We start from the raw sequence: 25704 nt of genomic DNA, 5'->3' as shown, positions 1-25704 counted from the left end.
GCCACTTCTCTCCAGGAAAAACATCAGGGACAGACTGATATTCTGCAAAAGGTACAGGGATTGGACTGCTGAGGACTGGGGTAAAGTCATTTTCTCTGATGAATCTCCTTTCCGATTGTTTGGGGCATCCGTAAAAAAGCTTGTCCGGAGAAGACAAGGTGAGCGCTACCATCAGTCCTGTGTCATGCCAACAGTAAAGCATCCTGAGACCATTCATGTGTGGGGTTGCTTCTCAGCCAAGGGAGTGGGCTCACTCACAATTTTGCCTAAGAACACAGCCATGAATAAAGAATGGTACCAACACATCCTCCGAGAGCAACTTCTCCCAACCATCCAGGAACAGTTTGGTGACAAACAATGCCTTTTCCAGCATGATGGAGCACCTTGCCATAAAGCAAAAGTGATAACTAAGTGGCTCGGGGAACCAAACATCGATATTTTGGGTCCATGGCCAGGAAGCTCCCCAGACCTTAATCCCATTGAGAACTTGTGGTCAATCCTCAAGAGGTGGATGGACAAACAAAACCCACAAATTCTGACATACTCCAAGCATTGATTATGCAAGAATGGGCTGCCGTCAGTCAGGATGTGGCCCAGCAGTTAATTGACAGCATGCCAGGGCGGATTGCAGAGGTCTTGAAAAAGAAGGGTCAACACTGCAAATATTGACTCTTTGCATCAACTTCATGTAATTGTCAATAAAAGCCTTTGACACTTATGAAATGCTTGTAATTATACTTCAGTATTCCATAGTAACATCTGGCAAAAATATCTAAAGACAATGAGGCAGCAGACTTTGTGAAAATGTAATATTTTCGTAATTCTCAAAACTTTTGGCCATGACTGTACTCTTCTCTCCCTAGCTTCCTCTCCCCTTTGTTAGTGAGGAGCCTCTCTCCCTAGTCCCCTCTCCTCAGTGTTTAGTGATGAGCCTCTCTCCCTAGTCCCCTCTCCCCAGTGTTAGTGATGAGCCTCTCTCCCTAGTCCCCTCTTCCCAGTGTTAGTGATGAGCCTCTCTCCCTAGTCCCCTCTCCTCTGTTAGTGAGGAGCCTCTCTACCTAGTCCCCTCTCCCCAGTGTTAGTGATGAGCCTCTCTACCTAAGTCCCCTCTCCCCAGTGTTAGTGAGGAGCCTCTCTCCCTAGTCCCCTCTCCCCAGTGTTAGTGATGAGCCTCTCTCCCTAGTCCCCTCTCCCCAGTGTTAGTGATGAGCCTCTCTCCCTAGTCCCCTCTCCTCTGTTAGTGAGGAGCCTCTCTACCTAGTCCCCTCTCCCCAGTGTTAGTGATGAGCCTCTCTACCTACTCCCCTCTCCCCAGTGTTAGTGATGAGCCTCTCTCCCTAGTCCCCTCTCCCCAGTGTTAGTGATGAGCCTCTCTCCCTAGTCCCCTCTCCTCTGTTAGTGAGGAGCCTCTCTACCTAGTCCCCTCTCCCCAGTGTTAGTGATGAGCCTCTCTCCCTAGTCCCCTCTCCCCAGTGTTAGTGAGGAGCCTCTCTCCCTAGTCCCCTCTCCCCAGTGTTAGTGAGGAGCTCTACATAGACACAGGTCATGACCATACTTATCATCTGGCTCTAATCGCACAATTGAAGCCTCTTTGTGAACTTGGTCATGGTTTGCCTGTTTGTGTGTGCTAATGATGTATTATGAGATTGTCTTTTATTGAATCAATTTATATCCTACCAAGAGGTGCCATTGCCCCCCTTGCACATCTCTCACATAATACACCACACACAAACATTGATTTGGTTAATGGTTTCTCATCATCCTCCCTGAGCCCCCTTGAAATAACTCTTCCCTGATCAGAGAGCGGTGTTGGTTTGGGAGATGGTAGGGCCACTGATCAATAGTTTGTGTGTGCGCATGGGTGTGTGTTAGTTTGTTCTGATCGATGGAGGAACAGGAGAGGTGCTTAGCGTCTCCACACACACCTCCTCAAAGCATCCTGGGACAGCAGGGGATGGGGCATAAACGTTCATTTCACAGAGCCAATGTGTCTCCCTGGAGAATATAGGAGGATTGGAGAGAAAGAAGAGAGTAAGGGGAAGAGGGACAGCAAAAGAGGGAGATGGAGGGGGAGTGCATGAGGGTGAGGGAGACAGAGGCAATATGCAACTTTGCAAATGAGAAGGGTGAGTCGTACTAAAGAAAGCAAATAAAACATCCCAATCGATGGAGTCTCTCTACATCTCTAAAAGTTGATCATTGCTTGCATTCTTAAATTGTTTTTCACCCTAGGTGAGTTGCAAGTTATGCTCGACAGGTGGTCCTTAAGGGACGAAGATTAGGAGAGCAGGGTTTCTGTTAGTTTTCTGATAAAAAGAGAGGCTGGACATTCACTGAGGCCTATGCCACCGGAATCTTCAGTAATTTTGGTAATTAACAGAATCTATGGCAGTCTACCAAATGTATGTCGTTTTGTCGTTGGGCTGTTCTTTTCTATTAATGTTATATTAATGTTCTGTACTATTTCATGTTTTGTGTGGACCCCAGGAAGAGTAGCTGCTTCTTTTGCAACAGCTAATGGGGATCCTAATAAAATACCCCAAAAATACCAAATCATAACTTTGGTAATTTATACTTGAATAACTTTAAACAAATGTGTTCATATACAGTACCAGTCAAAAGTTTAGACACACCTACTCATTCAAGGGTTTTTCTTCATTTTTACTATTTTCTACATTGTAGAAATAATGAAATAGGAAATAACAGATATGGAATCATGTAGTAACCAACAAAAAGTGTTAAACAAATTAAAATATATTTTGGATTCTTCAAAGTAGCCACCCTTTGCCTTTACGACAGTTTTGCACACTCTTGGCATTCTCTCAACCAGCTTCACCTGGAATTATTTTCCAACAGTCTTGAAGGAGTTCTCATATGTGGAGCACTTGTTGGCTGCTTTTCCTTCACTCTGCGGTCCAACTCAACCCAAACCATCTCAATTGTGTTGAGGTCGAGTGATTGTGGAGGCCAGGTCATCTGATGCAGCACTCCCAACACATGTGGAGATCATCTGTTCACCTACTCTGTGTCTCACAAAGACATGGCGGTTGGAACCAAAAATCTCAAATTTGGACTCATCAGACCAAAGGACAGATTTTCACTGGTCTAACGTCCATTGTTCATGTTTCTTGGCCCAAGCAAGTCTCTTCTTCTTATTGGTGTCCTCTAGTAGGGGTTTCTTTGCAGAAATTCGACCATGAAGGCCTGATTCATGCAGTCTCTTCTGAACAGTTGATGTTGAGATGTGTCTGTTACTTGATCTCTGTGAAGCATTTATTTGGGCTGCAACAGAGGTACTTATCCTCTGCAACAGAGGTAACTTTGGGTCTTCCTTTCCTGTGGCGGTCCTCATGAGAGCCAGTTTCGTCATAACTTTGAAAATTCTTAAAATGTTCTGCATTGACTGACATTCATGTCTTAATGTAATGATAGACTGTCATTTCTCTTTGCTTATTTAATCTGTTCTTGCCATAATGTGGATTTAGTCTTTTATCAAATAGGGCTATATTTTGTTTACCACCCCTACCTTGTGACAACACAACTGATTGGCTCAAATGCATTTAAGAAGGAAAAAAATTCCACAAATTAACTTTTAACAAGACACACCTGTTAATTTAAATGCATTCCAGGTGACTACCTCATGAAGCTGGTTCGGAGAATGCCAAAAGTGTGCAAAGCTGTCATCAAGACAAAGGGTGGCTACTTTGAAGAATCTAAAATATAATACATATTTTGATTTAACACTTTTTTGGGTTACTACATGATTCTGTGTGTTATTTCATAGTTTTAGATGTCTTCACTATTATTCTACAATGTAGAAAATAGTCAAAATAAAAACCCTTCAATGTGTAGGTGTGTCCAAACTTTTGACTGTTACTGTATTATATTCCTTTTTTATGTGTCCATATTGTCCATTTAGTTTGTAGACCATATGGTTTAAGAGACAATAGCCTAATTAATCAAAACAAAGCATCTAATCAGCGATTACATTATTTTCAATTACCTCTGCAACTCGTCCAACTATTGACTTTTTTTCACAACTACCACCGGTTTGACACCAAAACATTGGCAACAAATACATACTGACATAGTCAAATAAGTGAGTAAAAAAAACAAAGGATATTTCTTGCTGAAATCCCATATTTAACACAATGGTATTAACTAAGTTGATGGTTTATATTTAGGATAATGTTTTACAACTTTGTTATTCTAGTGTTACGCTCGCCGTAATGATCGGACCAAGGTGCAGCGTGGTAGGCGAACATTTTATTTTATTTTAAAATGAACACCGTCATAACAACAAAATACAAAAAGCGAGCGTAAATTTCTGCATGCTACACAGCAGCAATACAAAATCAATATCCCACAATCTAAGGTGGGAAAAAGGGCTGCCAAAGTATGATCCCCAATCAGAGACAACGACAAACAGCTGTCTCTGATTGGGAACCATACTAGGCCAACAAAAAAATAGAAACATAGATTTCCCACCCTAGTCACACCCTGACCTAACCAAATAGAGAATAAAAAGGATCTCTAAGGTCAGGGCGTGACATCTAGTTTGTATTTTAAAATCCTCTTATTTAATAATTTCATCTGTTTTTGTGATGAGGCCACATAGAGGGCCAGAGATAATTACAGACACCTGTGATAATCTGAAGTACACAAAAGGGCCACTTACATGTCTTGTGATAGATTACATAAAATCCTTGAAAGATACCACAATTCGGGTAGTTTACTGGCAAACTTCAAAAGTTTCCAGTAATGTACCATCACTTTACAACCCCAGTTGAGACAAAGATATGTGTGTCAGAAAGAGTTATGGGACTGTGATGTGCAGAAAGTCTGCTTAGCAGGGAAGGCTTGGCAAGCATATAAATCATGCAGTGTAATCACACTAATATGATAAGGCACGCTGGGGAGTCTGGCACTTATAAGGATGATAGGAGGTCCCTCCAGTTATTCCTCCACTCTGTCACATCGCTATGGTCTTTCTCTGGAGCCATGCAATGCACCCTGACTTCCAGACCTGCTTTTTCATGCGTGGGACCTGTGGGCGCGCACACACACACATTTCCTCTGTTTTATCATGAAAAGGACCTGAGCAGAAGTAGCATTACCTCAGAGAGTAGCGATTGCAGGGCTAAGGGCTAGTGCTCTCACCAGAGCCTTTATGTAATCACCCATACTCTTCTCTCTCTTTCTCCTTTTCTCCATCTCTTGCACTCTCTCTTTCCCCCGGCTATCTCCCTCACCCCCCACCCGCTCTCTTGTTCTCACTCGCTCTCGTTCTCACTTGCTCGCTCTCAGATACGCTACTAACACCAAGACATTTATGTAACACAGTCAACTGTGAAATCGGTTGCCTATTTTGTTTTTGTTGTGATCTTTCTCTCCTTGAATGGATGGTTAGTTAGTAGTGTTTTGGTTGTGCTGGCAAGGCTGTACAGGAAGAGGAAGTGGTAGCTCTCTGGCTTTGCCCTCCTGATGTTCAGTTAACACACCCAGGGTTAGGAGAGGGAAGGGGGTGGTGTTGAGATGATTTGGCTCAGCTTTAGCCACTATGTTGAGCCCTTTGCCCTTCAGAGGGTCAAACAGATGGATGGAAGGAAGGAAAGAGAGGAGTTAAGTGGTAGAGGGCTGGGGAAAGACCCCTGAGATGGAAACACAGAGCTGGGTTTCCGCTAATGAAATATTTACAATCCCCAGAGAGAACAAAGGTACTGCAGCCTCCTCCCCCCCTCCATTATCCCATCACATTTGTGTGTGTGTGTGTGTGTGTGTGTGTGTGTGTGTGTGTGTGTGTGTGTGTGTGTGTGTGTGTGTGTGAGCGTGCGTGTGTCTTACTGTGTGTAACTGTATGCCGCGGTATAATCAACATGCCCTCACTTAATAATTTAAGTGGCTATAGTTGGAAACATCAGCCAACAGGGTTTAAGTGACTGCTGGTGCGTGTGTGTGTGGCGTCCGTGCGTGCATGCGTAACAAGGCCCAGCTGGCTGCTCTGCGTGATGATGGAGGATCACACTCCTTTCCTCTCACATTCCAATGGGACTGTGGATCTCGCATCCCACACTTCACCCTCTACACTATCCTGCTAAACATGCACTGGCATGTGTGCACTAACACACACTGACATAACACCGTTCTCTACAAACACACACACACACACACACACCACTCACTGAATGTCACACCACAAATAAATATGCATTATTAATCGAAAGAGTCACATGTACTACACACAACCCACAGACTTCTTTAGGTTCATGTCACTGGTACTCACTTTGAGGTCCACTATCGAATGACATCGACAGCCACAGCAGCTCTAATCGTAAACGTGTGTGTGTGTGTGTGTGTGTGTGTGTGTGTGTGTGTGTGTGTGTGTGTGTGTGTGTGTGTGTGTGTGTGTGTCTTGCGTGATCTTTCACGTGCTCCGCTACATGACTAATGGTATTTTTTATTTTATTTTTATCTCCGGGTTAACTGGAATACAAAAAAGGTCCTTTTACCACAACAAAGCTTCCGATAACAATCACAATTTGATCTTGGGAGTTGCCATAGCAACTCGTACATTATGGTTTTGTATTTTGTTCCCCTCTTCAGCCATTCTGAAGAGATGTGGACCTAAATGGAAAGGGTAGTGCTGCTTAAAGTGGACTGGAAAATGTAAAACTTTTTAGATTAATAGAGTTTCTGAAATGTCAGAATCTGAATCATAAGATTGTATTCTCACACATCAAGAAAATGGTGCAGTTGGCAATAATGTATTTTCATAAAAGATGTGACTGAAAGTGTCTGGTTTTATTGTGGATGTGGATGAGCTCAGATTTTGTTGAGTTGTAGAGAGGTAGACTTTAACAACCATAGCTAGATATAGCCTGTGGAGTTGAGTTTTGAATCCTAGGGGTTGGAGTAAATACTAGACTCTGGTCATGTGTGTTGTTCTGTGTTGACCATCATCCCCAGTAAGAAGAAGGGAGGCGTAAAGTGCCAATCTCAGACTAGTTATCTGCCTGGACTTTGATCGCAGAACTCCTAAGAAAACAGTGGCAAGTGTTACTGAATGGATTATCCTTGCTCAATAAAATTCATTGAAATATGGTTAGTATTAAGGATACTTTGGGCAATGTTATTATTAAGGGAATTTGGCAGTAGAATTGTTAAAGTGCATTCCCTTCTGGCTCCTTTTAAATATCAGCAGAAAACTCTGAGGATAACTGCTTTCAAATTAATGAGTAGGCAAACACACTGTTTAGATATGCTTAACTGACGAACCGACACACACACAAATACTGCAGACAATCCATTATTTATAGCCACTATAAGCTTGAAACATTAAAGGGATACTTCGGGATGTATCTACTTCCCCAGAGTCAGATGAACTCGTGGATATCATTTTTATCTCTCTGCGTCAAGAAACAGAGCACCCCCACCCAGCTTCCCACTGCTCTGAGGCTAGGAAACACTGTTACCACCGATAAATCCACTATAATTGAGAATTTCAATAAGCATTTCTCTACGGCTGGCCATGCTTTCCACCTGGCTACCCCTGCCCCGGTCAACTGCCCGGCACCCTCCGCAGCAACCCGCCAAAGCCCCCACCATTTCTCCTTCACCCAAATCCAGATAGCTGATGTTCTGAAAGAGCTGCAAAATCTGGACCCATACAAATCAGCAGCCGGGCTAGACAATCTGGACCCTCTCTTTCTAAAATTATCTGCCGATATTGTTGCAACCTCTTACTAGCCTGTTCAACCTAGTAGCACCCACTCGTAGCATGCGCTCCAGCAAAGCCAATTCCTCCTTTGGCCGCCTTTCCTTCCAGTTCTCTGCTGCCAATGACTGGAACAAACTGCAAAAATCTCTGAAGCTGGAGACTTATATCTCCCTCACTAGCTTTAAGCACCAGCTGTCAGAGCAGTTCACAGATCACTGCACCTGTACATAGCCCATCTGTAAACAGCCCATCTATCTACCTACCTCATCCCCATACTGTATTTATTTATTTATCTTTCTCCTTTGCACCCCAGTATCTCTACTTGCACATTCATCTTCTGCACATCTACCATTCCAGTGTTTAATTGCTATATTGTAATTACTTCGCCACCATGGCCTATTTATTGCCTTAACTTACCTCATTTGCACTCACTGTATATAGACTTTTTGTTTTCTTTTGTTCTACTGTATTATTGACTGTATGTTTTGTTTATTCTGTGTTGTTGTATGTGTCGAATTGCTACGCTTTATCTTGGCCAGGTCGCAGTTGCAAATGAGAACTTGTTCTCAACTAGCCTACCTGGTTAAATAAAGGTAAAATAAAAATATTTTTTTTAAAGTATGAAGGAAGTTAGAGGTAGTTTTGCGAACAAATGCTAACTAGCATTAGCGCAATGACTGGAAGTCTACAGGAACAGCTAGAATGCTAGAAGTTCCCATAGACTTCCAGTCATTGCAATAACGCTAGTCAGCAATTGTGCTAAAGCTAGTTAGCAACTTCCTTTAAAACTGCACACAGAGACATAAAAATGGTATTCACGAGTTCATCTGACTCGGGGCTAAAGGGCATTATTGCCAAGATCCTGAAGTATCCCTTTAATGTTTCAAGCCTATAGTGCCTATAAATGATGGATTGTCTACAGTAGTTCTGTGTGCGTTAGTTCGTGTTTGTCGGTTCGTCAGTTAAGTATATCTATTTATATCTAATTCATTTGAAAGCAGTTATTGTCAAAGTTTTCTGCTGACATTGAAAAGGAGCCAGAAGGGAATCAAGAGGATAACTTAAAATATTAATATATATACCCCCAGTTACCGCTTTAAGTATTCAAGAAAGGAGAGATCATGTTTAACTCAGAATAGAAAAGTGAAAGAGGGGAGATGGTAAAATGGGGGGGATTAAGCTTTCTGGGCGGGGGGGGGGGAGCTTTCTGGGCACGGGGTAATATAGAAGGACAGGGCATGAAAAATGGGAGCAAGCCTGGTGAATCATATCTCATAGGGCTCCAGTGCACAAGACAACAACAATAACTTAGTCTGACAGCCAACTTCACCATGTACGGTGGTATAAACAGTTTGCTATCTTCTCCTGTGTTGCACATTGAGTTATATCTGCTTCCAGTGATACCCTTGCTGATAAGCTTGTGGTATCCAATATGTTACCAAGTATTACACTTCCTACCAAGTCCATGTACTATGCTATGTATACCTCATGAGATCAGTACAACTTTGACCCTATCAAACTCCAAATGTATTAACGGATTGTTTGTGTTTTGACTACATGGACTGTCAGTCCTTGCATCCGTAGCTCTGTCAATTAAATTGAGTGGTTGTATGTTTAGCTTGTTCTGTTCCATACCAAGTGGCGGAGCTGCTTTTGGGCTGAAACAGACTCCAAACAGAAGATTTCTTTTGTTTGGTTGCTTGTTAATCACAACGTTGATGGTTTGTTTTTGTGAAACACTCATCCTTTCTCATTTGTTTGTTATTTGTCTCTTTCTCTCTGCACCTGCTCATTAAAAGGGTCTGCTCTCCTCTTTTACTCTGCTCTCCTTTCCTGGAAAGTAATCATGCCGCTCGTTGTCAGCACTAGCTTGAAAGACTGGGCTGTTGAGGAGGGAGAGCGAGGGAGTAAGAAATGAAGTGAGCCTAAGACAGACTGAAAATGGAGAGTGCGTGTCAGAGAGAGCCTATATGAGAGAGGTAGACCCCTGGAGAAGGTAGGAGCAGTGTATAGTAGAACACAGATGTGTTGTGATTCTGTGTGTACAGTGTGACTCCATCAAACACTAGTCATCGTCAGTAGGGAAGCGTTCTGATACAGCTTGATGAGACCAGGCAGCATCGCCATCGGTAAGGAGCTGATGCAGGAACGATGGAGAACATTTAATGGTTCGTAATGGGCTATGATGGCTAACTGAAAACTGGCCACGTCTGGCAACCACTCCAACTAGCAGATGCCAGTCAATCTAGCTGTCTCAGTCTCCGGGCTGGTAGAATCTTGGGTATTACGCAGGACAGGCCTATTGGTTGTAAAAAGACAGCGAATGCCTGCTTCAGTGTTTGCTGGGACAGAGGGTTGTGTTGCGTTGGAATAACTGGGTGATGTGACTTAGTAAAAGAAGGATAACACTCCCTCCTCCTCTGTTACATACAGAAACCGATACAGACAACAAAGTTGCAATCTCTCTCTCTCTTTGAGTGCCAGTGGCTTTCCCAAAGCAGACTGTCACCCCGTATCTCTGTTAAGGCTAATCCCACACACACGCACCACTCTAGAAGTTACAGAACACACAAACATTATTTATTGCGTTCCCAAGTACTAAACACAACACGCACACATATTTCTTGAGCCTGATGTAAAATATTCCTTCCTTCCACCACATGAAGACTATGCTCACTGTGCCCCTCTCCCTCTCTCTCGCACACAAACATACACACAGTCTGACACCCCGGGGTAGGGTTCCAGGTCTGGTGTCAGCTCAGTGGAGATGTTGGCGGGGTGATAGTGGTGAGCTGAACAAAGGCTGATGAATCCTGCCCCTCGCTATGACCTGTCAACACGGCAGCAGCAGAACCATATCACACCGGCTCATCTCCTAGCCCTGCTCCCTCCCGGCCCACTACACCATCAATATACTGTTAACACTGTTACATGCAGACAGGGGCCCGCTGAATCATGTGACATCTCAACACACGGTTCACGGACCCCAGGCTCAGCAGAGTGGAAGGGCCGAAGAAGTCTGTCTCTTCTCTCATCATTTCCTCCTTTACTGCCTCCATCCCTCTGCTGGAGAGAGCGCAAAGAGAGAGAGAGGGAGAGCACGATGGTTGTCATGGCCATGTTTAATTCAGCAGCCTCCCGACAGGCGCTGTCACTGTTGCAATTTATGTGTTGCTGTGGCGTTATGTTGCCTAGCACATCAGTATCAGTATTCGGCGGCGGCGGGAGAAGGCAACCTTGAGTGGAATGTAGAGAACGGGAGGAGTGAAGGAGTGTGAAGGGAGACAGTTCTTAATTACCCTACTATAGGAGAGTGTTAGAATGCACACCACATCAAGAAAATATTTTTTCTCTTTTACTATTTGCACTTAGTTTTTTTTCTCTTTTGGATGGTGCGAGGGGTGTTGAGGGAGATTGCAGATCAGTTTTTCTTTGTTTGAATGACATTTTGGAGGCTTTTTTTCTTCATCTTTCTGGTGGTAGTAGGTGTGAAAGATCTTCGTATAGGAAAAATATATATGTAAAGGTTTGGTGGTTGCTGCGGGCTTGGTCCTGATTTAAATGACAGTGTATAGTGTTGTTTCCCTCCTAGCCTCCACTGAAGGTGTTTGTCTGGGGAGGGGGGGTTGTGTTTTAACTAATAGGCATGGATGGACAGGCCACTGGATTTCCCAAAACACTGAAATTTCCTTCTGTCTTGTGCTATGATAAAATATCATGGGGGGAATATTAGTTCCAGGAGCTGGCAGGCTTTTATGACAGATGTTTTACAAGATGCATTAGCACCCATAAAAATGTATTAGTCATTCAACTAGCACTGTGGAGCTGTCTGGGCCCAGTGAAAGTGTCTGCCTGTTTCTCTTTCTGCTCCTGTCCCAGCTCAGTGTCCAATCAAATCAAACTTTATTTGTCACACGCGCCGATAGGTGTACACCTTACCTTGAAATGCTTACTTACAAGCCCTTAACCAACAGTGCAGTTCTAGAAGAGTTAAGAAAATATTTACCAAATAAACAAAAGTAAAAAAATAATAAAAAGTAAAATAACAGTAACGAGGCTATATACAGGGGGTACAGGTAACGAGTCAGTGTGCGGGGGTACAGGTTGGTCGGTAATTTGTACATGTAGGTAGGGGTGAAGTGACTATGCATAGATAATAAACAGCGAGTAGCAGCAATGTACAAAACAACTGGTGGGGGGGGGGGGGGGTCAATGTAAATAGTCCCGTGGCAATTTGATTAATGGTTCAGCAGCCTTATGGTTTGGGGGTAGAAGCTATTAAGGAGCCTTTTGGTCCTAGACTTGGCGATCCGGTACCGCTTGCCGTGCAGTAGCAGAGAAAACAGTCTATAACTTGGGTGACTGGAGTCTCTGACAATTTTGGGGGCTTTCCTCTGACACCTCCTATTATATAGGTCCTGGATGGCAGGAAGCTTGGCCCCAGTGATGTACTGGGCCGTACGCACTACCCTCTGTAGCGCCTTACGGTCAGATGCCAAGCAGTTGCCATACCAGGCGGTGATGCAACCGGTCAGGATACTCTCGATGGTGCAGCTGTAGAACTTTTTGAGGATCTGGGGACCCATGCCAAATCTTTTCAGTCTCCTGAGGGGGAATAGGTTTTGTCGTGCCCTCTTCACGACTGTCTTGGTGTGTTTGGACCATGATAGTTTGTTGGTGATGTGGACACCGAGGAATTTGAAACTCTCACCCAGCTCCACGTACGGCCCTGTCGATGTTAATGGGGGCCTGTTCGGCCCTCCTTTTCCTGTAGTCCACGATCAGCTCCTTTGTCTTGCTCACATTGAGGGAGAGGTTGTTGTCCTGGCTCCACACTGCCAGGTCTCTGACCTCCTGTCGAGTCTACTGCTGCTACTGCAGGAACACACTGCCACAGGGACCCGTCAAGACAGCTCTATTGTATTGTATTCACTTATTTCTATTGTATTCATCATTAGCGCAGGATTGTATGCGCAAACATTAAACATGATATCCCCAGAGAAAGTATTCTGGGCGAAGGTTCTAATTCTGTGTTTGTTTTTTTGAGAGGACATGTGGAACTGAGGGACAGGGAACTTTTATCAGGAGAAAATATTTGTGACAGCAGTATACAGGCAGGCAGCAGGCAGAGAGGATGCTATGGTCTTCCTTTGTGTCCTTTAGACTTAGGCTATGTACGTGTGGATGACAGAACTTGGATGGGGAGCGTTCACATGACAGAAGACTTAGCCTAATAGCCAGGCTGTCTCTTCTCGTCACACAATCTCTTTTTCTCTCTCTTTTAATCTCTTCTTCCTCTGCTGCCATATGGTCTTCTACCATCTCTCCATCTCTGATGAAGGGGAAAAAGTCATTTCCATGACATCGCTCAGAGGCACAACACACACAGACACAGCATTCCAAAGCATTCCTGGACAGCTTGCCTCGGCACCTGGGCGATTAATTTTTTTTCTTCCCATGGTGGCGGCGACAGTAGTCCACCGTTAGGGAGGGAGATGAGGGCAGGACGCAGCTGTGCCAGTCTGCCAAGTGTGTTCGTGGGAGCGTGGGCGCCGTGACCAGTCACTCTTCATAATGGCCCAGCCTGGAACGACTCCCATACATCACATGGGACAGATATGCAAATAAAACCAGGGGGAGTCCACCTCTAGCAGAGCCCACTTCCAGTAGAGCAGGATGGATGGCTCTGGGAGGAGGGAGGGAGGGTGGTGGGGAGGAAGAGTGTAGGGATAGGGCAGGGTTTCACTGTTATTTATCCCGTTAGCTATTGATATGGTTTCTCAGCACACTTGAGGTGTTGTTCAATAGAGGGATAGATAAAAGTTTATCTGGCTCTAAATTGTTTTTCTCTTTGCTGGCCTTGACTCTCCAGCTTTTTGAAGGGAAGTTTAAGATATATTTAGAGCAGTGGTGAAGAAAGGGGCTTTTTAAACTGAGAGGAGGGAAATAAACCTTGTTTCAAGAAGCTGGCGAGAAATGACAAAGGTTCCTCCAAACTCTGCTCTCCTCTGTATAAATGTCAGAGTATACCGCAGAAAGATACAAATACCCATTTCAGGGGTGGAGCCCACACAAAAACTAAAATTCAGGTGTGGCCAACCCTCCTCCTGGAGCACTGACTGGGTACGAAGGATTTTGTTCCAGCCCTTCTCCGAATCACCTGATTCAGTAAATCAAAGTCCATCTCTGCTCTAATTCAATAATTCTACCACCCCCTCGTCACTCCGAAGGACTTTTTCTCCATTCAACCACATTCTAGAGCTTATACTTTTATCAATGTTCCCGGAATGCAGTGTGATCGTAGTGTGACAGCTCAGCAGTTCCAAGAGTGGCTTGTCCAAGCTGATTAGAGCCTCTACTCTGTTACCCTCTGACACATGGTGGGACTCTATACTCTACAGTCACTACTGCACCCCAACTGTCACCCTATTCCTTGCATAGTGCACTACTTTTGACCAGAGCCCTGGTCAAAAATAGTGGACTATATAGGGAATAGGCTGCCATTTAGGACACAGCCTATACTGTCATCGTCTGGGAGCTAGTTAGTGGTGCAGTACCATACCGCTCCAGGCCCTGTTCTCATATGCAGTCCCAATGAAACCCAGGACCAAATGGCATTGCTGCACTCTGGGGACAGTCTTTATAGTGCATTGTAAACAGAGAGGGCTTCAGCACCAAGACCTTGGTTGTTGTGGGTCCTTCCTTCACTTCCTAATTTCCAGGCTGTCTCATGTGTTCTGCAGGCTGTTTGCTGGGTGGATCCCGGCACATAGTCCTGCATTATACTACAGCATTACTGGACGCACTGATATGCTCCATTTCTCCATTTGGCCCCAAAATGGAACTATGGTGGAGAATGAAACGAATATCGTCTGCCTTTCAGGCCTGATCCATCACTTCCAGAGATGATTGTTCTCTCCCCTATCTCACTCTCTGTCTCTAGGCAAGGCCAGATGGCTATTGGCAAGTTCGGCATGGTGGCAGCACTTTTACTTTATTCTACATTAAAGAACGATAAATTCTCAGCAACTTCTGTCATGCCAACACTTCTGATGGCATCCAGCACTTCGGATTTGGAAGGAATGTTATATACCAAAACGATCATCCATGGCCAGTCTGAAATCTCAAATTAATGGAGATCTTATAAAAACTCCATGCCTTCTCTTATCAGGTGGTATACATCAATGCCTCAGTTTATCATGAACACAAACGGCCTATGCAGCCATGCACCTCCTGTGAACGTTGGGTTAGAGTAACAGCAAAGCTCTGGTATGTTTGGAGTATGCGCAGTGGATTCATCTAAAATACAGCGATCCTAGCTTTGGGCATGGGCTCAATGAAACTTACCTTTGCTGTCAGTGTACTGTACCCACCAGGGTATGTTAAACAGTGCAAAGTAAGATTGACTTAATATTGGTGTCTGATAAATCCCAAATATTGCAGAGTGGAGTAATAGTCTATGGAATCAGTGATAATTTTATTACATTTTGCACAAGGTGGGTTTTTAAAGATGTTAAGTGTCACAAAACTGTTCGAATCAAAAGACTCAAAAAATTCTGTGTTGAAATATTTAGGGCGCAAGAGGGTAAAATTGTCTGGGCATCTGTGCTGGATAGTGTAGGGGTAGACAGTGCCTGGGAAGCCTTTAAATGTAGATTCCTTGAGGTGGTGAATGGGATGGTTCCCATTAGATGGGTCATAGTAAAGTTGAGATCTATTCCTTGGTTTAATCATGAGATTCTAGAATCTATTAAAGCAAGGAGAAAGGAACTCTCAAGAGCAGCCTGATTTTCTCCTATATAAACGTAACAGAAATGAAGCACAGAGCAGGATGTATGAAGCTAAGAGGGGTTACTTTGCTGATAAAATCATTGAGAACAAAAATTACCCTAAAAAGCTTTAGAAATCATTTAAGGAACTAGGCTGTAGTAGTACTACCAAAAACAAAGTAAACAGTATTGGACTGAACATCAGGGGGGAGATGGTATATGAAAAAGCAGAGGTTGACAATGAATTAAACTCTTTATTTACTCTGTTGTCAGCAAGCTGACCACCAATTCTGGTTTGTACGGAAACAACCAAGTCAAGAAGTATTATGCAGAGTTAGGGGTTCAGCTAAACCGTTTTTCTTTTGCAAAGGTAGCAACAGCCAAAGTAGCCTGTATGCTAGCAGAGCTTAAATGCTCCAAAGCCACAGTCCTGGATAATATTCCTGCAAGGTTTCTTAGAGATTCTGCTGAGCAAATTTCCCCTTGTATTACGCATATCATTAATCTCTCTCTTGAACAAGGCATCTTTCCTAAGGACATGAAACACACTAATGTTATTCCTCTGTATAGGAAGGGGGATCAAGTCTGACCCTGGGAACTATAGGCCTGTATCTATCCTCAGTATAACATCAAAGATCCTGGTGAGAGTTGAACATGAGCAAATTTATGAATATGTCAACAAACAAAGTCTAATGTATGATTTTCAGTCATGGTTTAAAACAAATGACTACACTGGTTCAATTTTACTTTACTTGACTGACTACATCAGGAAAGAGATTGATGAGGGATAACTCTGTGGAATGGTACTGCTTGACCTACAGAAGGCCTTTGATACAGTTAACCACTGTCTCCTAATCTCCAAACTGGAGGCACTGGGGTTAAACAGTATCACTCTAGGCTGGGTAAAGTCCTAGTCGTCATGTAGGGAGCAAGTGGTAGAGGTTAATGGTTCACTGTCTCAGGCAAAACCATTGAGTTGTGGCGTTCCGCAGAGAGCGTGCTTGGGCCTCTACTGTTTTTACTGTATATAAACGATATGAAATATGCTTGTTTTTGCCGTCTTTTCCTTTTATGCGGATGACTCTACACTTCTGGTGTCTCATAAAAGTAAAACTTTGTTGGAGAGGATAGTTTGCACAGAGTTTACTAACATTAGCAATTGGCTTGGAGATAATAAGCTATCTCTGCACTTAGGTTTTGGATTCAGACCTAAATTGTGTAGGTCCTCTGAAGTCAGAGTGGAGTTAGGGGGTGAGGTGCTGACTACAAAAACCTCTGTTAGTTACTTGGAATGCATCCTTGATTGAAGTTTGGGAGGTGTGAGCATGGCCACTAAAGTGCTAGGAAAGGTTAATGCCTGGACTAAGTTTGTGGCTAGAAAGTCCAAGCTGCTTGATAAGGACTCCATGAGAGTGCTAGCCACTGCCCTCATTCAATGCCGTTTTGACGACGCTAGTACTTCCTGGTTTGGGGGCTTATCTAAGCTTCTGAAGGGGAAGCTCCAGATAGTCCAGAATAAGCTGATCGTGGTAGTATTGAAGGTGAGTCCGCATACTTACATAGGCAGGAGCTGCTTTCAGGAACTCAACTGGCTGGCTGTTGAGGCTAGGGTGTCCCAGATTAGACTGGGTTTGGTTTACAGGAGAATTTATGGTTCTGTGCCCAGATATCTAACTGATTACTTTCCTCGTGTTAGGGATGCACACAATCACAGCACCAGATCAGGTGTTGCTGATGTGTGCTTATACAGGTTCAGGAGTAATGCTGGGAAAGGTACTTTCTAGTATACTGGAGCCTCAGAGTGGAATGTGTTGCCTCTGCCCATAAAAACAACGTCCTCTCTGGGCAGCTTTAAAAATACAGTTAACAGTTTGATGTGCTCTGTTTGAATGTACCTTATGATGCAATTGCAATGATGAGATGTTCTTCTTTGTTTTTATGTTTTATTATCTCGCTGTCAAACTGTACGCAGCCGTGTTGGATCTTGCCTAGTCATCTTGTCTCAAGAGGACCACAATGGAAATAAGTCCCAGACTTTGTGTGTTATCCTCCGTGATTTCACTCATGTGCATGTATGGCTTTTCAAGTTTCAGGTGTGCTTGTTTTTTTAAATGGTCGAATTTAATAAACTAAACTAAAACTCTCTCTCCCTCCGACTCCTCTTTCTATACCTGGCCCTCCACTTTTGTTTTTTTTCTTCTCTCTCCTCCTCTCTTCTATAGGATGCTCTTTAAGAAATGAATTAAGGCAGACTAATAGGACTTTAACGACTCTGAAGGAGATATAGGAGGCAAGCGCCGGCTGATCCAGGATGTGCTGAATGCACTCTAATTGTTTATCAATCTATTTACATCTCTGTGAAAATTGGCTTTATGGGGGAATTATCAGGCACGTGACGCCGCGCTACACTAACAGCCCTCCCCGGAGCACAGAGCCGCCAAATTAAATTTCACACTACTAATTAATGAGAGATTTTATTTCTGCGGCCTACGCAGGCGGCAGAGACAGCGTTGCTCAATGCAACTCCCCTCAATTAGGCTAATTCCTCAATTTTCCCTGTGGCAACAGTGATTGTAAAAGCACTAAATGAGCCTGTGTCAGATTGACTCTTTACAATAGTTAATGCTCTTATCAGAATGGCTCTTTGTTAATTCCTGTAAACGATTAAGGCAGGTGCGTACGTTGTCGGACACGCACAGGAAATTGGCTCTGGTTGGATAAGTGTTCAAAACTGCTACTAACTCACATCTCCTCAATGATTATTCAATTGGATAAACATCACCAACACTTGTTTTAATTCCACATCACTGACCTTGTGTGTTCCAGAGTTGTGGTTCAGAGCTGGTAGCACACAGAGGCATACACTTCACATGGTGGGGGGATTGCATGGATTTCTTCTGGCGAGTGGGTGGTAGTATCCAGTGAATTTCATAATGTACATTTTTACATAATGGCATGTATGAAGATGAGCTGGAATCAGGGCGGCTGGAGGCTGTGGATCAGTAAGCTAATGAGTTGGATTCATCTCCAACTGTACTGAGCAGCATTTTGCTCACATCAATCACATGCAATGTAAACTAAAGGTCATATCCTATGCTCCTCTGCCTGTAGCATCACACTTCTCCCATTGGCGTACACTACTGCTGTACCCTTGACAGTACAGTACTGTATAAATATATGTATGGATACGGATGAGAGGGAATGCAGTATCTATCTGGCTGTGGGCTGAGATTACAGAGGGGTTAGTACATAGAATGGTATGTGTGTGTGTCACATGACAGGCTTCTCCGTAGACTCAGGACATGATTGATGGCTAGATAGCTTTTGCGTTTTCACTTTCTCTCTACTGCAACTTAGGCTTGAGGTAGCTCTATCAAAGGAATTATTTTCAAGAATGTTCTGAGAATTATGTCAGGCATCACTGAATGGTTTGCGATGATATCTCTTTTCTCATGGAAAAATATTCCCAATACTCTTGTTATTTTTCCCTCTGCGGCTTTGTTTCACAGCTTTATTAGCCCGGCTGTTCACTCTTTGTCTCTATTTTAGTGTGCATGCTTGTGTGTGGGCTGGTGTGAAGTGAAGAGGAGTGAGATGATGTGTGGGTGGATGGGCGTGAAGGCGTTCACTCCCTCTCAGGTCGGGGTAGGTTGCATCACCAAGCCGCTCCAGTTTATAATAGACACTCCAATATCAATAACAGCTTTTTATAGAAAGAATATCTACTCTCATCCAGCGTACTGAATAGCTATTGACAGCTCTTATCTAGAGGCGCTGTGGTGAAAGCATACATTTACAAAATCCTCTCTTCCCTTTCAACCTATGAAACGCTATGCGCTGACACAAACACACAATCTCCAATTTGCATAATAGCAGTTCCTCCTGCTTCCTCTGAATCACTCTTGACAGAGAATCCATTTCCTCCTCGAGCTTCATGTGAAGCACTGATACAGTATATCTTTCTCTTCCTCCCTTCCATCTCTCTCTTTCCCTTATTCCCTACCCTCCCTCCAATGCCTCCTTCCACTCTGCATTTACCCTCATCACACTCCATCCCCAGCTCAGATTCTCTGTGGCAGGATAATTGCAGTACAAAGTGCTGGGGGATGGCACAGGGTCTCCCAGGGACAGGTATATGAGCAGGGGCCATTTCTAAATTACACATTTCACACAGAGCAGATGTCAGATAGAAAGGAAGAGGACAGATCTACTGACATTAACCATGAGACGGAGAGAGTGGGATGGAGAGAGGGAAAGAGGAAGAGCGCTAAATAAAGAGAATGAGAGAGAGAGGAGGAAAGGGATGCAGTGCCTCGCAGGACAATGGCCAATTAGGCCTAGTGGAGTGTTCACTCTGCTATGTCAAATTACCCATCATACCCCTGGTTCCGTTTTCCACAACGGACTGCCAAATGGACTTTCTCTCTCGCTTTTGTTTTCTCGCTCATTCTTTCTCTCTCTTTCTTCTCTCATTCTTCTGCTAATAACCCTCAACTCAGTCTTCATCACTCATACTCCCTCTCATCCTCTCTTCATCCCTTTCTCCCTCCTTTCCTATATCACTCCCCCATCTACTTCTCGATCGGTCCATGTCTCAGAGCTGTGTGCGATGTTAAATCATCCCGGAGAAGATTCAAGTTTTACTTCATTAAGTAGTGGCAGAGTGCAGTGCTTACTGGAGAGCCAGGGTAAGAGACTGTCCTGGAGGCCCTATCGATAACCATTAAGGATCCTCTCTCATTACAGCCCCCTTCCCTCACAGGCCCCCAGGAGTCCTGAGAAATGGGCCTCTCTTTCCCTAGCTAATGTGATTGAGTAGTAGGTCCAGGCGGCATCACCGCTGTTTGGAAATGCAAATGGGGGATATTTATTTACCACTTGGATGACTGGCATGAGTGTCTCTACTCTGGTGCTCTGGTGAAGTGCTCCCTCCGACAACCTCTATGCTTACTTCCCTGTCACCTCCTCATCAGCCTCTCCTCTTCATCTCTCCACTACTTCCGCTTTCCCCCAGTTGCCTTCAAGCACTAAAGTACTGCTAAATCAGTAGGGACCTCGCCCCCCACCTCCCCTACCACTACCACCCCTGCCCCCCCACATTGAGCCTATCCAGAGTACCGCAGTCTGATTATGCACTGAGCAATAATGCTAGATTGATGCGGCGAGGCTGGAGCGTGATGGGCGCATTTCCGGATGATGACTTAGAAGCCCTGCAATTTCTCTGCCAAGAGCAGGGAATCAAACTCAATCAGGCCACAGCTCCCCTCCTTCCCTCTCTCCTTCCCTCTCTCCTTCCCTCTCTCCTTCCCTCTCTCCTTCCCTCGCTGTCTGTCTCTATAGGCCTCAGCAACCCGGCCTCCCCAAAAAAAGAAAGAACAAAGTCAGCAACACCGTGCTTGATCCTACCCACTGTTCCTCGCGGGGAGAACAACGTTTTCCAAAATGAGCGATAGGTTCATTTTAAGAGGGAGGGTGAGACATTTCCAATTTACACAGTCAGTGGATGTTAGTAAGATTCTGAGACTTTTTGAAAACTTTTTCCCCCCGAGCACGCTCTTTTTCTCACACACACATTTTTCTCTCGCACACATACACATCTGATCCCATCCATTGAGACCCCATCTATCCATCCATCACCCAGGGGTCTCAGAACTCTCCCGACCCCAGACAGTGAGCCCCGCATTGCGCTTTTCAGCTCAACGTGCCCCCTATCCGCGGGCCACGATCACAGGCAAAGGGACGAAAAACGTATTGGTGCTAATCAATAATGCATAGACTGCATTAGTCCTCAGTAAGGCGGTACTTCTCCACAACCCCACTGATCTAACCAGGGCAGAACGGAGGGAGAGGGAGGTGGTGAAGGGAAAAGGAGAAAGAGAGAGATTTAAAAGAGGTGTTGGAGGAGAGGTGTGTACAAGCTTGTGCACGTTTACAGAAAGAGAGAGAGGTAAAAGCAGAGAGCGGGAGTCTAACCTTGTAGGGAATATTTCTCCCCTCATCCTGACATTTTGTTCCTTATTAACGCTATCCCTGTTCTCTCTCTAGACGTACTGGCTTGTCTCCTGCGGGTGAAATAAATAAGTTATTACGTCCAAGGGCTGAGCCAGGACTATTGCAATAGAAATAGTTAATTTCCCACCGTAGGGGAGCCATGTGAATATATGTATAATTACATTTTCATATCAAACAGCAGGGAGACTTTTTGGTTGACTGGAGATGAAAGATGAAATTGCCTTACACAAATAAGACTTTCTGAGTTACTCCCAAAACACGGCTTCTCCCCCTCATGTCAGGCATGGGGGAACAGTGTCAGTGTGTGTGTTCGCAAATCTCTCTTCTCTCGCTGTCTTGCTCTCTCTCTGAGAAAAGGTGTTTAGGGTATAACAGCCATCAGAGGTGCGAAGGTGTATACTTTCACACTGACTTTGTTGAAGAAAAATATAAAGACAACAGCTTGGCCTAAAAGACATAACATAGTAAACGGTTACATAAGACAGAAGGTTACTTCAAAAAACAAAAGGAAGGAGGCTGGTTGGGGAGGATGGGTGGGCGTATAACGTGAAGATCTAGCAACCCAAAGGTTGAATGACATTATGGACAACTTTAGCATTTTGGCTAATTAGCTACTTAGCACCTACTTAGCATGTTAGCTAACCCTTCCACTAACCCCAACCTTAACCCCTAACACTTATTCCTAACTTTTAACTTAACCCTAATCTTAACCCCTAGCCTAGCTAATGTTAGCCATCTAGCTAACGTTAGCCACAACAAATTGCAAATGTATAACATATTGTATGAATTAAAATTCGTAAGATGTAGTACGAAATGAGTGATGAACATCCACAAATTAGGAAGAGAAGTGGTTGGTGAGATTGTGTACTTGCAGGTGTGTGTGTGTTCTGCTCTTTGAGGTGCCCTGATAGCTGCCTGCCTGCTTCCGATTCATGGATATGCTGCTCTGCTGCCTCAGGTCGCACCACAGTCTGAGGGGAGCAAGAGAGGGAGGCGGAGAGGGAGAAAGGCCAAATATCTGGGTTGTTAAAGGAGGAGAGAACAGAGTAGTAGCGTCTGAGGAGGTCCTAGAAGCAGGAGAGGGATGTTGGGTTGTTATAGAAGGAGAGAACATAGTAGTAGCCTCTGAGGAGGTCCTAGAGGCAGGAGAGGGATGTTGGGTTGTTATAGAAGGAGAGAACATAGTAGTAGCCTCTGAGGAGGTCCTAGAGGCAGGAGAGGGATGTTGGGTTGTTATAGAAGGAGAGAACATAGTAGTAGCCTCTGAGGAGGTCCTAGAGGCAGGAGAGGGATGTTGGGTTGTTATAGAAGGAGAGAACATAGTAGTAGCCTCTGAGGAGGTCCTAGAGGCAGGAGAGGGATGTTGGGTTGTTATAGAAGGAGAGAACATAGTAGTAGCCTCTGAGGAGGTCCTAGAGGCAGGAGAGGGATGTTGGGTTGTTATAGAAGGAGAGAACATAGTAGTAGCCTCTGAGGAGGTCCTAGAGGCAGGAGAGGGATGTTGGGTTGTTATAGAAGGAGAGAACATAGTAGTAGCCTCTGAGGAGGTCCTAGAGGCAGGAGAGGGATGTTGGGTTGTTATAGGAGGAGAGAACAGAGTAGTAGCCTCTGAGGAGGTCCTAGAGGCAGGAGAGGGATGTTGGGTTGTTATAGAAGGAGAGAACATAGTAGTAGCCTCTGAGGAGGTCCTAGAGGCAGGAGAGGGATGTTGGAATTCAGACAAAGTGAGATCCAGCAGAGATGTGGTCTTTGGGAGGAGATCAGGGGGTGAGTAGAGTGAGAGGGGAGAATGGTTAAAGTACAGAGAAAGTTCAGTTAGCAGAGTGGGGAGTTGGAGGAGAAAGAGTAGGAAGAAGGAAGAGAGGGAAGGATATAGAGGGAAAGAGAGGAGAATGAGTATGCAGACATGAGGAAGAAATGAGGAGGAGTTGGTCTGTTTCTTGGCTTCTCTCTCATACTCTAGGAGGGATGAGAGGAGGAGAGAGAAGTATTTTTTTCCTATCACTTCTCTCTCTGGGAGGAGGGCTGTTCTGTCGTTCTGTCAACCTCAGAAGGTTGTCCAATTAGCGGAAATGATTAGTGCAGCCTGTCCCCGGTGGAATGGAATCTATCACACTGTCTCTGATTGCTATAGGCTCCACCAATTTGGCAATCACTTTACCTGCATCACTCGACAGCCACTAAGTAGAATAAAGCATTTCTACTTAAAATCTCAAAATAATACAAGCTAAGACTTTTGATTGGTGACATGTACTGTAGTGTTTGTGCATGCACCCGCAAATGTGTGTGTTTTTTGGGTCCTCACAAGGATAGTAAAACAAGGAAAATTTGGACAAGTGGGGACATTTCACTGGTCCCCCACTGTGTGGGTGTGGGTGTGGCAGAGAGAGTGCGAAAGAGTGACAGAAAGAAAGATGTTCCTCTCACCAGATCTTCTTGTGTGTCTCGTTCCTTCAGACTCCCAGAGCCGAGACGAGACCCTCAGGACCCCAGGGACTATGGAGAGGGTGGGTCCAGATCCTCAATGGGACACGCCCCCTGACACCAGCTGCCCAATCACAGATCACTTCCCTCTCCTCTCTCTCCTCTTACTTCTGTCCAGGAGACCAACAAAATCAGAGATTCTCCTCTCCGTGTCTGATGACAATGGAGTGAGAATGAAGAAGGCTGTAACAAAATGGATGGCTCTTTCTTTCTACTTTCAGAACTTTTAAAACTCTACTAAGTCTTTTTTAATTGAGGTTCATGAGTCGATTGCAATCTATTACCGTCAGGCAACATTTTCACACTCAATCAGATCCTTGTCTGGTGAGCTGTGCTCAGTGAGGAGAGTAGGTAGAAAAACTGAGGACCTGCTAAAACCCAGCTAATGTCAGGAGTGGAACATGAAATTCTGAATGTGACACGCTGTGCTTTACATTCATTTCTTCTATATATTTAGTAATGACAAGCAGCGTTGACCAAAAAAAAGCAAAGCAAAATAAGTTGACAGAACACCTTAGACAAGGTGGGTGTTCCTGTTTTATACTCTAAAGGGAAATATATCACACGTGTCTTAAATCTGCCTTGACGTATAAACACAACCTAGTACAACTGCTCTCCTCCCCTCTTCTCTTCTTGTTTGTCCTCACCTTCAAATTCTCTCCCCTCCTTCCTCTTGTGTGTGTGTGTTTGTCAGATCCATCATCAGATGATGCGTTGACACATATTGATTTGTGTGAGCTGCTGCGTACATGTTACGGGAAATCGAAGTGTATTTTGCCTGTATGTAATAGCTCTCTGTGCAGTGTCAGCGTTCTCTGTAATACTATGCCTCATTACCCGAGACAATCTGCAGTGTACAACAGACAGTGCAGTCCTGACTCCTGGCGACTAACTGCACACAGTACTTTGTCTTACTCCATCATGTCATTCAATAATCACATACAGAAGGTATATTTTTGCTTTTGATGCGGTCTATTTTGTCTTAAAGGAGAAAGTAACCTTTACCCTAATCAATATGATTTGGGTTGTGACCAGGACCAAGCCCTACCCAATGGATCATGTTATTTTGTAGCAGTCATGAAATATATATATACTACATGACCAAAAGTATGTGGACACCTGCTCGTCGAACATCTCATTCCAAAATCATGTGCTTTAATATGAAGTTGGTCCCCCCTTTTGCTGATATAACACCCTCTACTCTTCTGGTGTTGGAACATTGCTGCGGGGATTTACTTCCATTCAGCCACAATAGAATTAGTGAGGTCGGGCACTGATGGTGGGCGATAAGGCCTGGCTCGCAGTCGGCGTTCCAATTCATCCCAAAGGTGTTCGAAGGGATTGAGATCAGGACTCTGTGCAGGCCAGTCAAGTTCTTCCACACCAATCTCGTCAAACCATTTCTGTATGGACCTCGCTTTGTACACAGGGGAATTGTCATGCTGAAACAGGAAAGGGCCTTCCCCAAACTGTTGCCACAAAATTGGAAGCACAGAATCGTCTAGAATGTCATTGTATGCTGTAGCGTTAAGATTTCCCTTCACTGGAACTAAGGGGCCTAGCCCAAACCATGAAAAACAGCCCCAGACCATTATTCCTCCTCTACCAAACTTTACAGTTAGCACGATGCATTGGGGCTGGTAGCGTTCTCCTGGCATCCTCCAAACCCAGATTAGTCCGTCGGACCGCCAGATGGTGAAGAGTGATTCATCACTCCAGAGA

At 44.4% G+C, this 25704-nt stretch overlaps 1 protein-coding gene across 4 annotated transcripts in view; it reads left to right on the top strand.

Moving 5' to 3' along the window:
* Positions 1–24591, top strand: part of trim44 (tripartite motif containing 44) — a 68053-nt gene extending 43462 nt beyond the window's left edge. For all 4 annotated transcript variants that reach the window (XM_029696661.1, XM_029696660.1, XM_029696659.1 and 1 more), the window contains exon 6: positions 23956–24591. In XM_029696661.1, coding sequence (XP_029552521.1) covers positions 23956–24040 — 85 coding nt within the window. In that variant the 3' untranslated portion in view covers positions 24041–24591. The remainder of the gene's footprint in view (positions 1–23955) is intronic.
* The last annotated feature ends 1113 nt before the right edge of the window (positions 24592–25704 follow it).

Source organism: Salmo trutta, chromosome 17 (assembly GCF_901001165.1).
Source record: "Salmo trutta chromosome 17, fSalTru1.1, whole genome shotgun sequence".
Taxonomy (NCBI): Eukaryota; Metazoa; Chordata; class Actinopteri; order Salmoniformes; family Salmonidae; genus Salmo; species Salmo trutta.
The sequence above is the reverse complement of the archived record's forward strand: the minus strand, read 5'-3'. Positions and strand labels throughout refer to the sequence as shown.